This window comes from Fukomys damarensis, unplaced genomic scaffold (assembly GCF_012274545.1).
Source record: "Fukomys damarensis isolate Sample0158 unplaced genomic scaffold, DMR_v1.0_HiC HiC_scaffold_12, whole genome shotgun sequence".
NCBI lineage: Eukaryota > Metazoa > Chordata > Mammalia > Rodentia > Bathyergidae > Fukomys > Fukomys damarensis.
This window is the reverse complement of record NW_022900924.1, coordinates 51,756,657-51,770,884: the sequence shown is the minus strand read 5'-3', so window position 1 is coordinate 51,770,884 and position 14,228 is coordinate 51,756,657. Positions and strand designations below refer to the sequence as shown.

Sequence of the window (14,228 nt, the reverse complement as noted above, 5' to 3'; positions counted from 1 at the left end):
CATTTTAATTGAATAATCAGTTACAGCAGGCATCTGTTGGTTTTGCCTCCTGCTCAGTGTCTATTCTTTTTTTTTTAATAGCAGCCCTTCCTTTTCCCTGGGGAATCTCCTTCCAGCCTATGTAGTTGCTTTGGAACTGACCCAAACTTCTGCTCTGGGGTTGGGTGTGTAAATCAACCGTGCTGTCTGCCTGGCCCTGGTGTTTGGTTCAGGGATGGGGTCCAGCCCAAGCTAAGCCACTTTGATCCAGGAAGACTAAGCTGTAAGACCTTTATGGCCTGTGTTTCAGAAAAGGTAGTCTTCTGTTGAAGTTGAAGTTGTCGAAGTATAAAAACAACAACAAACCCAAAACCTTTGGCCTGAAATAATGCTGGATCAAATGTTACAATCTAAAAAGTATTTTTTCTTCTCCTTTGAACTCAGGATCTTGCACATACTAAGCAAGCACATAACTACCAAGCCACATCCCAGGGCAGTTGTGGTTACATTCCGATGTGAACTTGTCCTTCATATCTGTCCCATTGACCTGGTCATCTATCGCAAGGAACATAAACTAGAGGAACTTGTTTTTCAGATATCTTTTGTTTAGTTAGCTCGATATTGAAAAACATTTTGAATTTGAATGTTGTAAGTAATGACTGATAATCTTAGCTGCCTTCTTCTTACAGATTTTTTTTTTTTTTTGAGACAGGTTCTCACTATGTAGATGAGACTAACCTGGAACTCACTATGTAGCCCAGGTTGGTCTCGAACTCATAGCGATCCTCCTGCCTCAGCCTCCTGAGTGCTGGGATTACAGGTGTGTGCCACCACGCCCCGCTTACAGCATTGTTTATGGTCAATCAAGAAACCTCAGGGCTGGGAATCAGCTGCCTCACAAGTGTAAGGTCCTGAGTTTGATCTCTGATGCCGGGGGGGGGGGAACCTCAAAGGAAAGAGGGGATCCCTCATTACTCTACATTCTGCTAATGACTGACTTACAGGGTACAGAAAACAAATCACCTTCTGTAGAAGTGGGACTCACCTTATATTCCAGGGCGTTTATACTTAGCCTTTCCCCCTTTTCCTGTCCTATTGCTTTCATACCCCTTTCCTGAAAGCACTTCCCAAATCCCAATTCCACTCTGCTTCTAAGGAACCTGACCTACGAGAGAAAGGGGTTCCTTCAGGTATTCTCAACACTCACTCATTCCGAAGAGTAGAAATACCCTAACCATAGAACCAATGCGGAGGAAGGATGTTGATCTTTTTTTAAACTAAAGGAACAGAGTTGAATATAAAAGATGATGGTTTATTTGAAGGCCGGGAAAAGGAGGAAGGAGAGAAAGGCAGCTACTCTGGACGATACTCAGGATGTTGGACGGGGAAGGCCGGGGACGTAGCTCAGCGGTTCCACCGCCTGCCTTGCAAGCGCAAGGACCTGAGTTTGATCCCCGGTACCAAAATAAATAAATAAATGGATGGGCAAAGTTTTCTGGATCTACTAACCCTTCAAGACACAAGTCCGCACGGGGCAGCCACCAGTGTGTAACAAGAGCATCAGAGGGTGCTAAGGCCCCTGGGTGATATTTAGTTGAGGAATGTGTTATTAAGTACATAGGGGAAAAGGTGTTTTTATTGGTTCGCTTTTTTTTAATTACCATAAAATAAGTATGCAACTTTATGGGTATAGTGTGATATTTCAATACACTACGGATTGCACTGATCAACTCAGGATATTGACCCCAAACACTCATCATTTCTTTGTGATGAGAGCACTCAAAAGAACGGACAGCTCCATCTCAACGTGAGTAAAGTCAGCATCAGCGACATAGGTCAAGCTGAAATGTACCTCTCTTTTTTGGTGCTGGGGGTCGAACTTGGGTTGTCGAGCTTGCAAGGCAGGTGGTGGAACCGCTGAGCTAAATTCCCAGCCCATTGGAAGGTGCCTCTTGAGGTGATGTGATAGGAAGCACTTAGCAGTGTCCCCACCAAAGTTGTCCGTTCCTAATGAGCACACATCAAACAGAGCCGTGGGCACTGAGCAAGTAGCCAGGAGCACACCCTTGTATTTAGGAGCCAAAGCTGACTTAAAAAGTGTAGAGACAGGAGGATAGGCTAAGTGAAGGGTTTACGCACGTTCGTTATCGTCTTTCTACTTTTGGTGGGTTTGTAACCTTCACAAAAACAAGTTTGCAAACAAAATGAAGCACCCCTCGTACACGCACACGGAACACTCGCTTTCAAATTACTTGTGCATCATTCAGCTAAAATCTATTTTATCAAATCACATTATGAAATGTGTATTATAATTATGGTCAATACTCATCTCAGTTTATAATAAGATTTCCTACCTTCTATTAACAAAAAATAAAATTATGTGCTAGCTGCTAGGCCAATTAGTTTTAGCAGTATATACCTTTCTTTTTCATTAAATACATGGGAAATTTAATCATAATGTCTAATGGAATTAATGGAGCTATTTTGGCCTTTTTAATGCATTGCTTAATTGCATTATTCCCAAAAGCTGTCCACCAGAATTCAGTACCTCCATGGACATACATTTCCAAGGGAGCACCTTGCCTTCAACACCACTCATCCCATTAATAATAATTATTACTTTCAGCCAATTTTATAATTTGGATAATTATAAAATAATGAGGACTACCATTATCATCTTGCTTTGGTAAGTTGGTATGATTAATTATATAGATTTTCCAGGTGTGGTGGTGCACACCTGTAATCACAGCACTTGGGAGGCTGAGGCAGGAGGATGCTGGGAGTTCGAGACCAGCCTGGGCTACATAGTGAGTTCCAGGGCAGTCTCAACTACATAGTGAGACCCTGTCTCAAAAAAACAAAAAAACAAACAAACAAAAAAAAACCAAAGGGTATATTTGAGCCAGAAAGCTGTACACTAATAATGAGCATGGCCACATTGCAAGGGTGCTAGAAGATGTGGTCCAGCCATGATCTAACTAAAATCTGTTACCAGGGGAAGAAAAGTGGTCTTAGTGGGACAGTGAGCAATCTTAGCCACAGGATATTTCTTAGCACTTAACTCAAAGTTGAAAAGTAAAAATAGAACTGATAGTAAACCCTCTATCATTCATGTAGTGAAGTAATGCAAAAAGTAACTCTCCCATCTACCTCATTGAAAGATCACTCTAGGGGCAAGGGATTTAGCTCAGTGGTTCCCCCATCCTGCCTTGCAAGCACAAGGTCCTAAGTTCGAACCCTAGTACAAGAAAGAAAGAAAGATTCACTCTGAAAAATTTTACTTTCTATATTTAACGAATATGTATTAGATTTGGTTATACAATATATATATGTGTGTGTGTGTGTGTATGTATATATATATATATGGTTTTTTTGTATATATATATATATGGTTTTTTTGGGGGGGGTTTGAGACAGGGTCTCACTATGTAGTTGAGACTGACCTGGAACTCACTATGTAGCCCAGGCTGGTCTCCAACCCACAGCGATCCTCCTGCCTCAGCCTCCCAAGTGCTGGGATTACAGGCATGCACCACCACGCCTGGCCTACTATATTTATTTTTAATAATTATGATAACGATTCAGTATAGAATAATCTTCAGCATTTAAAGCCTGTTGTCAAAGAAATTAATTTAAAATAATTTGTTGTATACAACTATGATATGGCAAGATCTAAAAGAAGGATTAAAAATGTTTTTTGGTACTGGGGATTGACTCAGGACCTTCTGTTTGTGAGGCAGGCAGCAGAACCACTGAGCTAAACCCCCGGCCCCAGAATTAAAAACTTTTAAGCATTAAAATGTATCAGGATTAAAATTCTTTTGTGGACTGCACTTGAAAATAAGGAATCAAGGAAGGGGAAAAAGTGGCATCAAAGTGTGTTATTGAAGAGATGATATATTTTGGTGATAATTCATGGTAATACTTGGGTGATTATGGTAACAGAATTGCTAGTGTATATAGGTTATGTTGCTAATTTGGAATAGTGCTTTAAAAGTCAGAATTGTCAATAATGCAAATTATATGTTTTTGTAACATGACAAAATATGAAAAGTCAGCTTAAAATAGTGATTAAAAAGTTCCTAGCTTTAAAAAGAAATCTTTTAGAGGATATATAAGCAAAAAATATGAAAACTATTGATTCAATTCATCCCTGAATCCATAACATCTGGCTCAGACTATGGCACATAATAGGTGCTCAATAAATATTATTTGACTAATGAATGGCAAATGGAGGTGTAATTATCAATAATGCCCAGTGTAAAGATTCTGACAGGCTCCTAGTAGTACATGTACAAATTAATACAATCCTCTTAGAGGGCTTTTTGTAGTTCCTATAAGTAGGTTTACAATGTGTTTACCTTTTGACAAACAATCTGCCTTCTAGAAATCCATCCTGAGTTGTAAATGAACAAGAACTCTCCTTTACTGTGCTCACTTATTCAGCAGGTGTCTTTATCACCTACTCCTAATTAGAAATTTAAAAGTTAGCAAAAAACAGGTATGATCCTGCTTTCGTGGAATTTAGCATTTTACTGGTGAAGGCAATCGACTGATTTTGCAAATGAACAATTAAAATTGTGAGAGGAGCTATCCAGCAAGATAGTGACTGCTGAAAGGGTAGATAACGACAAGGGAAATTCTAAAATGCCGGGGAAAATGCAACTGTCCTTTTACTTGCAAGATCGTCTGTCTTCCTCTGGGGTGACCAGAGTGTGACAGTAATGGACGGGTTGGGGAAAAGCTGATGGGAGGTCAGGGGCTGAGCGGGCTGGGGCATTAGGGGTTGGGTGTAGCTGAGACCCAGGAAGGTAAGGGACATTGGAACACCTAAGTCAAAGAATGGGTGGGGCGGATGAGGCCAAAGACACAGCAGGGACTCGCCTCAAAGGTCAGGTTGTGGATTTTGGTTTGATCCCACAGAATGGTTATAGATCTTTTCGAAGGAAAAATGAACATGAAATAAAATGCACAGACTTCGGGTGTTCAGCTCAGTGAGTGTTGACAAACAGGCAAGTAACAACTCCCCAAACCAAGATTTAGACTGTTGCCTTCACCCTAGTGTTCGCTTTGTCCCTTTCCACTAACACTGGCCTGCCCACGCCCTGCTACCCCTGCCCTGCTATCCCTTTCTTATTTCTGTCAACATAGCTCAGCTCATCTCCTTTAAAAGTTCACATTCATGGAATCATGTGTACTCTTTTATGTCATTTTTTCAGTTTGTTATAATGTTTTTCAGATTCATCCATGGTGCTGTGTCTACCTACAGCTCACTCTTTAGAATGCTGAGTAGCATGCTGTTGTATGAACACTGTTGCTTTCTGGTTTTTTTTTTTTTTTTCTGGTACTGGGGATTGAACTTGGGACCTTGTGCTTTCAAGGCAAGTGGTGAAACCACTGAGCTAAATCCCTGGCCCTATTTGTTGCTTTATTTGTCTTTAGAGGTTGTTGTGGTACAGCTACTATAAATGTCCTTGCAAAGGCCTTTTGTGACACAGATTTAGGTGTCTCTTGAGTAAACAGGACTGGATCTGGGTCACAGAACAGATGTATGCTTTCCTTTACGAGAAACTGCCAGCTCTCCAAAGTGATGGTACCACTTCACGTTCCTACTGGCTTTGTCGATGCCAACATTTGGTATTGCCAGGCTATTTTATTTTAGCCATTCCAATGCGTGTCATTGAAGCCTCAAGCAAGAGATGAGGTGAGCTTTAAAACAGTCACTCTGAAGCCAGGTAGTGGTGCAGAACTGTAATCCCAGCTACTCATGAGCCGGAGGCAGGAGGTTCATGAGTTCAAGCCCAGCCTGGGCAACACAGGGAGACTGTGTCTCAAAAGAAATTACAATCACAAAACAAAACAAAAATCACACTGAGTACAATGTAGAGAAACAGTTGGCATGGGTTAAGAATGGATGAGAAAAGATCTGTTAGGTGCTGATTACAACAGTCCAGGGAAGAGATAACAGCTGTGATAGAGAGATGGATTTTAGAGACATTTAGAGGGTAAAATTAGTAGGAGTTGGTTATTGATTAGGAGTACTACAAAAAGCCCAAATTATTGTTTGCCTGATTTGGGGCGACATAGATCATTTGGCTTGGTTTGGGAGATCAATTCACGGTGTCTTAATCGCTAGTAAATGTGACCACTTAAACATAATAAGTTACACAGGTACTGCGGAATACCATGCAGTCATTACAAAGGACTATTTCTTGACATAGAAAGATTTCAAAAATAGGCTGCTTAAAAATTAAGTTACAGGGCCCAGGGATTTAGCTCAGTGGTGCCCCAGCCTGCCTTGCAAGCGCAAGGACCCGAGTTTGATTCTTGATACCAAAAGAATAAATTTTTAAAATAATAATAATAGTGTTACAAAATTCTGCACAACCCAGTATGACCACGTTTTGCATTTTAAAAACAGCACCGAGAACAACTCTCTGGGAAGAGGCAACAGTCAAGTGTTAACTTTGATCTCTAGGTTGAGTTTTCAGAATAGTTTTCAATTTGAGCTGCTTTTTTCCCATTTTTCTACAAAGAACACATGCTAATTGTGTAATATGAAAAAAGTTATTTTAAAAACATCTAACACTTCAAAAGTAGAAGTTTATTTTAAGATCACAAAGCAAGAATAGATGGAGCTCTAAGGGGTTGGGAAGGGAGCTGCGGCAGCAGTGCCAGCCTTCCTTTGTTCCCCCGTGGCTCTTCCCACCTTGGCCCTGCCGGGCTGAGTACTTGGCGGGAATCCTAGGCCTCTTGCGGATTTTGAGAGTCCGGTGGCGGATGGGGTGATGAGAGAGGCTGAGATGAAGTCAAACCTAGGATTTTGAATGCCACGAAGACTTTTCTGGTCCCTGTCAACGCTGGATTACAGTGCTATTGTCCAGTTCTCTCACCCCTGCCGTGGTGGAGCTCCCTTTCCTCCTGGAAACACCCTGCTGGTTATCCCTACTTCGCTGGCTGGTCTTTTTCCCCCGCCTCCTGCTTCCTCATGGTCTCTCCTGTCTCTGCACCCCAGGGTCCCAGGGCTCAGTCCTTGGAGTGTTTCTCTTTCTATGGATTCCACCCACTCTTAGCTTTGAATTCTCTGGTACACACTGACAACTCCAAACTTCAGTCTCCAGCCAGGATCTCTCCCGAGCTCAACTCGCACATCCCAACGGATGCTCCCATCTGATTGCTCAGAGCCATCTCAGTTGTCCCCCCAGATGGGGCGCCTGTTGTACCACCCCCACCCCCAGTTGTTCTTCCTCAGCCTTCTGTCTGCCTGTTAATGGCACCTTCAACCTTCCTGTGCTCAGGCCAAAATACTGACTCCCCTTTCCTCTCGCTTTACACGTGCAAAACTTACTGGCTGTGCCTTAAAAATGAATCCAGATCGGTCCCCCTTATGCCCACGGCCCCAGTTCTGGCCACCATCTCACCCCACTGAATGACTTACTGCAGCAGGGTTATAACTTGGGCTTCTTTTCTGTTTTGCGCTCAGTTTCAACTAAGACATCAGAGTGGCCCTTTCAAAAAACAGTTAAAGCTGTTTAACGGCTGAGCATGAACAGAGTAAGCGCCAGAGTCCCAGGGATCTCACACGCCCAGGGTGATAGGACCTCAGTTGCTTCTCCCTCTTCCTATGCTGTTTCCAATCAAGTTCCACAGTCCTTGCTTTTCAGTGAACATTGCAAGCATGTTCAAAGCTTCACTTTTCTTTCAGATATCCATCTGGCAGCTACTCGGTAAGTCTTCACTCCACTGTGAGGCCTTCCTTGACTGATTTTGAAATTGCAGTTCTCCGATCTCATCTCTCACTGTGACCCTTCGTTTTTTCCATAGTACTCCACATCTAGCAAATGTTGTCATTTCTTATTTATTTTTTTCTTTCGCTTCCTTCCCCAGATGGAAGATTCTTGACAGCAGAAGTTTCTCTTTTCCCCCTCTGCTAATCCTAGAGCAGTGCCTGGCATGGACTAGGCAGTATTTGTTGGATGACTAATGCTCAAGGTTATACCTTGTATCGTAATTTAATGCAGAGAAATGTTTTCTGCAGACCTGTGTCTATCAGTGTTTCGTTTTATTTTTATTTAGTTTTTTTGGTACTGGGGATCGAACTCAGGACCTTGGGAGGCAGGTGGCGGAACCACTGAGCTAAATCCTGGCCCATCTATCAGTTTCTTACACAATAGGCAATCGGTAAGTGTCTAAGTGAAAGATGGAGAGACTCCCTGTCTCAGGTCAGGAAACAAGGTCATCCAGCAGAGCCTTGCTAATTGTTGGAAAGGAAGAGGCAGCAGACGCCACTGAAGGCAACGCCACATCCACCTGAGTTAAATGTTACCTTCACCTACCCTCTTCTTTTCCCAGTACGAAGTACATTGCAGAGTTAACATCTGTGCGGACAAACTTTGGCCCACAGGGACAGGAGTTAGTAGATGAAATGCTCCAGCCTCCCCAGCCTCCGGTCAGTCCTCACTGAGGTGTGTAAGTGGTACACAAATCAGAACTGAAGGGCAGAGCATTTAAACATTTAAGGGGCTATCGTGAACAGGGCTTTGGTTAGAAAGTGCCATTTATTTATTTTCAGCCTCCAGCAGTGCCTGGCATCTAGTAGGCAGGAGCTCAGTGGACACTCAGAAAATGAACAGGGCCCTCCGCGGAGGAAGCCAGCTTCAGATCCTGGTTCAAGGCGGAGAGTTGGAAGATGGCGGTGTGAAGTGCTACACTTGCCTGAGCTCTGGAAGGAGCAGGTCGTCGGTGTCCCCACCACCCTACAGACCCTCTGAGAGCATGGACTTAGAAACTATCCACTGTAGCACTGGGGCCAGAAGCAGAATTCCAGCTGAGGGTCTGGTCTTATTTCCGCAGTAGCCCCTGAAAACATTCCAAAGAGGTAATTTTGGAGACTGACAGGCATGAGTATTTTCAGGTTCAATTTCAACGAAGTGTTGCCGTTTAAGAAGGCCTGCCAAAAAGATAATGGAGATACTGAAGGGCTTGGTAAACTGCAGTGCTCTCCCCAACGTTAGCTCTCCGAGATTCACGGCCAAGGCCAACAGATCCAGGACTGGATGGGATGCCAGTTGTCAAACTGGAGCCACAGAAAGGCTGGTTGTTCAAGGGCCCCTTCTGAATGGGCCATCAGGGGATTTGCCAGGCTCAAAACGGACGCAGTCGCCCATGAACCATCCTAACCCCGCCACCCATTTCAGTACAGCACTCAGCCTGAATAGAACCAATGCTTACATTATGCATTTGGATCACAACTGGTGATTTTTCCCAATCTGCTTGCATTTCAGGGGCCACACACTATGCTCCTGCCACCTGCACTGCTGGGCACCGTACTGTCTCTCCAAGGATTGCAACTGCCCTGGTGCATGAGTGATTCTCTCCCACATTAGTTTACATTTGTCCCAGCTGCCTTAGAATTTAGATTCTGCACATACCCTGGCTTTCCATACCATTCTTCTGCCCTCACACTACCTCTTTGTCACCCAGCGATTGAATAAGCATTGTTCCCCTGGCTTCGCTCGTGAAAGGGGCCCCTGCTGAAGAATAAACTTCCCATCTTCTGGCTTCCTTCTCCTAGCGCCCAACAGTTGAAGGGCAGCAGTGTTTGGTGACCTCCCCGCTTCAGGTTAACGATCTGGGCCGAGGCTGGATAATTTGCCGGTGCGTAACGGGGAGCAGACTGTCAAAGCCTTATCGTGGGGAAGTTGAGAGCAGAGACCCTTTGTCCGGCCCCTTCTCCCGAGCATCTTTCCTTAATCTGTCAGAGCTAATGGGGTTTATGTGGCAGACATTCATTTCCCATAAGCTCCAATTCAAGTGGCTGTGCCCTGATTCAGTCTCGAATGTTTCTACACTTAAAGGCTTGTAAAACAGTGAAAGATAGCAGATAAATTGACAGAAAGCCCCTGTCTTCAGCTGGAAAAAAGGCTCCATTTTATTTCTCTGCAGTGACAAGAGTTTTGAAAAGGCCAAATTAAGGATGCAGAGAGTGAAAAGAACACTGAAAGGTGCAAATGGACACCAGCCCGCCAACTTTCTTTTGGTGCACATCCTTCCCAAATGAGCCACGAGCAAGAGGCAGCTCAGCAAAGACACCTAGTGCTTTGTGGCTAGAAAAAGCAAAAGCTGTTTATAAAAGTAAAACTTGTACTTGTCAAAAACAACACTTGTCAGGAGAAAGTTAGGAAATGGCCTTCTAAGGTTCTGCTGGCTTTTCAAAGTATCCACCAGAGGATAAGCTAGAATAATTCTGGGATTCCAAAATCGTGTCTAGTTCACCTTTTTACACAATCTAAAATCCAAATGTGAACTATGCTAAGAGTTGGTGCTGGGGGAGCCCAGACACAAGGTGTTCTCAGCACCTCCACTGGCTGAAGCCCCACCCACCTACCTCCTACCCTGCTGGATGGATTTCTTAAGCCAGTTTAAGAGTTTCCAGGTAACACTTTACTTTCAACCCCACCATGCCCTGGTTAGACTAAGCAGCCGAGGTGGAAGGTAAGGAGAGGGGACAGAGACAGGGTTGGTCAGGGAATGGAGAGGAAGCCAGGCAGCTTTTTTTCCTTGCTTTCAAACTAGATCACCGGAGGCAAGAAAAGAGGCTGGTTTCAGGTACCCGGTAAACGAAAAGCAAACTTCTTTATTGTACACAGTACAGAATATAACGCAGCTTGGCAGGATGCATACAGCCCTGCACAGGGGGAAGCATTTAAAATCAACCGGTAGGTTATAAAGCCTCTCTGCACTGTAGATTTTCCACACTCTGGAAAAGCAAATGAGCCAACCCCCCAAAAAACTCTGAAACAAAAACCATCCAGGAGGTGCGTGAGTCCAATGGGAATGCAACAGTGACGCCTCCGTGCTAAGTCCCACGAGCACAGGCCTCGTAGCTACAGCAGGGGAGGGGGCAGCTCAGGCTACAGAAAATTATTTTCATACTTGCTAAACTAGCATAAATTCATTAAAAAAAAAAACCCAAACCAATATAAGAAAGGAAGAAAAACAAAAAACAAATCTATACAGCATTTACAACAAATAAATCTCTAGCCAGCTGGGGGTAAAATATGCATCTATGTATAGACTATGTGTAGATTAGAAAGCTATAAATATGGTTTAGAAAGAGTCCTTTGATTAGAGTACAAAGCTAATTAAGACCCAAGCAACAGGTTCGACACTTGTGGACTAATTAGCTTCCAGTAGAGGGAAATGTCGTTTTCAGAACTATAAAATGTAGCCCTCATCCCTGTGAACTTCTTCACCAGTGTGCTGTTGGTCGTAAGGGCGACCATGGAGTGCTCCATCACAGGACAGCATTTCAAAGGATGTCTCACACTCGTGGAGTCAGCACAGTCGGCACACAGAGCCCTTAACAGAGCAAGCAGCCAGGTACTACCGGCTTTCTGGTGACTTTTCCTCTACTTTGAGCTCAACTTGCACAAAACTTTAGCTTGGTTGTTTTGAACTTCACCAACATAATACAGCACTCAGAAGAAACTTTAAGGGAGGGGGGGAAGTGGCAGGAAACCAGAATGCTAGCCCTGTCTTACCTGTCAGGGTTGTGTGTAAGTCTCAAACCCTACTGAATTGTTACGCAGATTTCAAAGTCCAAGGTTTAAGGAAAAAAGAAAACCAAACAAACTGATGGAATGGCAGTTGCCATCAGTCATGCCCAAGGAAGCGGCCCTGGGGTCCCCCCAGGTGACCGGGCTCCGAGTGGACAGGGCATGTCGTATGTACATCTGCTGCCCAGCGGGCACATTAGTGAACACGATGTGCTATACACACGGGATCCAAGCTCGTGTCCAGGCTGCCCTGCACACTTCAGAAATGTACAACTCGGGTGCAAGTGGGGCTGCTTGGCGCAGAGGGTACAGGCAGGCAACAAAGCGGTCTTTCACACGGCCGAGGGGGCCCCAGCAAAGCCCCTCTCAAGCTGAGGCATCATAGGAAGTCGGCACGGCCCTGCCTAAGGGACACAGTGCAGTTACCGAAAGGTTTGTTTTTGTTTTTTGCTTTAAATACCAAAATTACAAAAATCAGTTTATAAACTGTTTTCCAAAACAAACAAACCCCCCAAATCAAAGCAAAACAAAATACTGTCAAGTGTGAATCGCCCTTCTCAAGTGAAAGCCATACACCTTCAGTCGTGGGCCCAGGGAGAGAGAGGGGCTCACTCTGCTTGGTGACCACATGGCAGGAAGGGTTCCGAGAGAAGCAATGGTTTACGATTGGAAAACCACGGAGTGGGTAACAGCCGTCCCCCTTTCCTGGAGCAAGGGGAAGCATCCAGTGAGCTGGATGAACTCTGCAAATTCCAAGATATATTTTAAGCTTTAATGATCTGGGGCCTCCCCTCCTCTGCTATGGGCTTGTGACTTCTTTGTTCAATCAACTATGCAAACCAGGGCCCTTCTGTGCAAAGACATAGTTGTCCGTGATCGACGCAGATTGTCACATACTCGGTCCGTCTTGCGGGTACGAACCTGAACAAGGTATTGCTTTGCATGTATTGCCCATGGTGGTTAGGGGGCTCCATTTCCCACCTCTTCTCAGAAACCTCGTCTGAATCACCGCCTTGGGGTGACTCCTTTTTTGGCCCCTCCCTGTTCCCACTCCCAGCCAAGGTGTCTGTGTGTAAGGGTATCCGTCAATCCAGAGCTGGCTTGGGTTCTCAGACAATACTCAAAGGGCAAGCTTTAGGAACAGCCAAGGACACAAACAAAACCGCTGCCCTCGTTTGCTGAATGGGAACTGCTAGCTCTAGGGTTTGGCTGCTCAAGCCACTTGGAAACTTAGTAAGCAAAGCCTTCTGCATAGGGGAGGCTGCTGCAGCGATCCACGTCCAGGAGGTAAGCCGGGCTGTCGTCAAAGTGGGTCAGGGGCAGGGTGTCGTCCTCGCTGAGGGGGCAGTCGGACTCTGCCTTCAGGAACGGGCGCTGATTGTCCGGGAAGGCCATGGAGAAGAGGGCGTCGGGGTCGCAGACAAATTTGTAAACGTATCGCTCCCCAGCCACCTGTGGGAGAAAGCGCGTTTACAAAGCCTGGCTGGAGAAGGATCGACAAGGGAATACAATGAAGTATTTTTAAGTTACCAACCTCTCAGGGAGCCCAAAACCAAAGAAGTTCATTAGCAGCTGATTATCCAAATCATTCATATTTGAGGAATCTTGGGGACCTATTACCTGCCGGGAATTTTGCTGACGCCACAGCTCAGCGGTTGAAAAAGACAGTATTTGAATTTCAAAATTCATACCAGATAGGCTCTTTCAGAAGAAAACCTTCACTATCTTCTACTGACAGCTCAAAGTCAGGAAGCACTGTTCTGCTGAGGCGGGGGCCTAGGGTTCCGAGGTCTGAGGACTTAATGGTCTAAATGCAGAAGCCAGACCACATTTTGAATGACTTCCAAAGTTTACAGTCTTCTCGGGGTGGATTTGTTACTTTGAAGGGCTAGGAATTTGATTTAGGAGCCTGTGTGGAAATTTTAAGTATGCTCCAAAGCCAAGGAGAAGTGCTTCTGGATCTACCTGCAGTTTTCAATAACAGCACGGTTCTGCTGCGCTGAAGGAACCCATAACTGCCTTTATGTGGATGTGATGCACGTGGACCAGCCGTCTAGCTCAATGGGCTCGCCCATTCTCTGCTGCTGTTTAGCAATACCGCAGAAGGGCACAGGACCCTGAAAATCAAACCTGATTACCAGCGCCTGTCAGATAATGCAGAGGGGGCAAGGAAAGGCAGCGGTCATCCTATAAGTAAACATTTTAAACTAAAAACTTTGAGTGACTGCGATTACATTTTGCTGTGATTCTAAAAATCTCTTTTTAAATTCAGAATGTAAAGCGCTTCAGCCTCAAATCTTGGTTTGAAGAAGCCTGTTGCTATAGCAGCGGTACAACTGTCCCGACAGGTTGAGAGTGACGGCTCTATGTCCAGTGACTAGAACTTGGAGTCTGCACCGACATTCCTCAGAACACCAGGAATCCGGGCTGTCTGTAGCAAGTGACTAGCAGCTTCACCTAATCAAGCCTTAATCATCAATCATCCCTATTTTGTTTTCCAAGCCCAGTTTTCCCTTAAATTCCAATCCTCAAGTCAGTTTGTGTGGAAGAATGAAGCAGGAGGAGGTAAGTGTTAATAGTAGACCAGGGGCCAGGGGTAAAGCTCAGTGGTTCTGCCACCTGCCGCACAAGGTCCTGAGTTCGATCCCTGGTACAAAAAAAAAAAAAAAAAAAAAAAAAAAAAAAAAAAAA

The 14,228-nt window shown here is 44.6% G+C and overlaps 1 protein-coding gene across 2 annotated transcripts in view; it reads right to left on the bottom strand.

Moving 5' to 3' along the window:
* Positions 1-10,586: 10,586 nt before the first annotated feature.
* Positions 10,587-14,228, bottom strand: part of Etv5 (ETS variant transcription factor 5) — a 55,700-nt gene continuing 52,058 nt past the window's right edge. For both annotated transcript variants that reach the window (XM_033762587.1, XM_010624208.3), the window contains exon 13: positions 10,587-12,989. In XM_033762587.1, the coding sequence (XP_033618478.1) occupies positions 12,768-12,989 (222 nt within the window). In that variant the 3' untranslated portion in view covers positions 10,587-12,767. The remainder of the gene's footprint in view (positions 12,990-14,228) is intronic.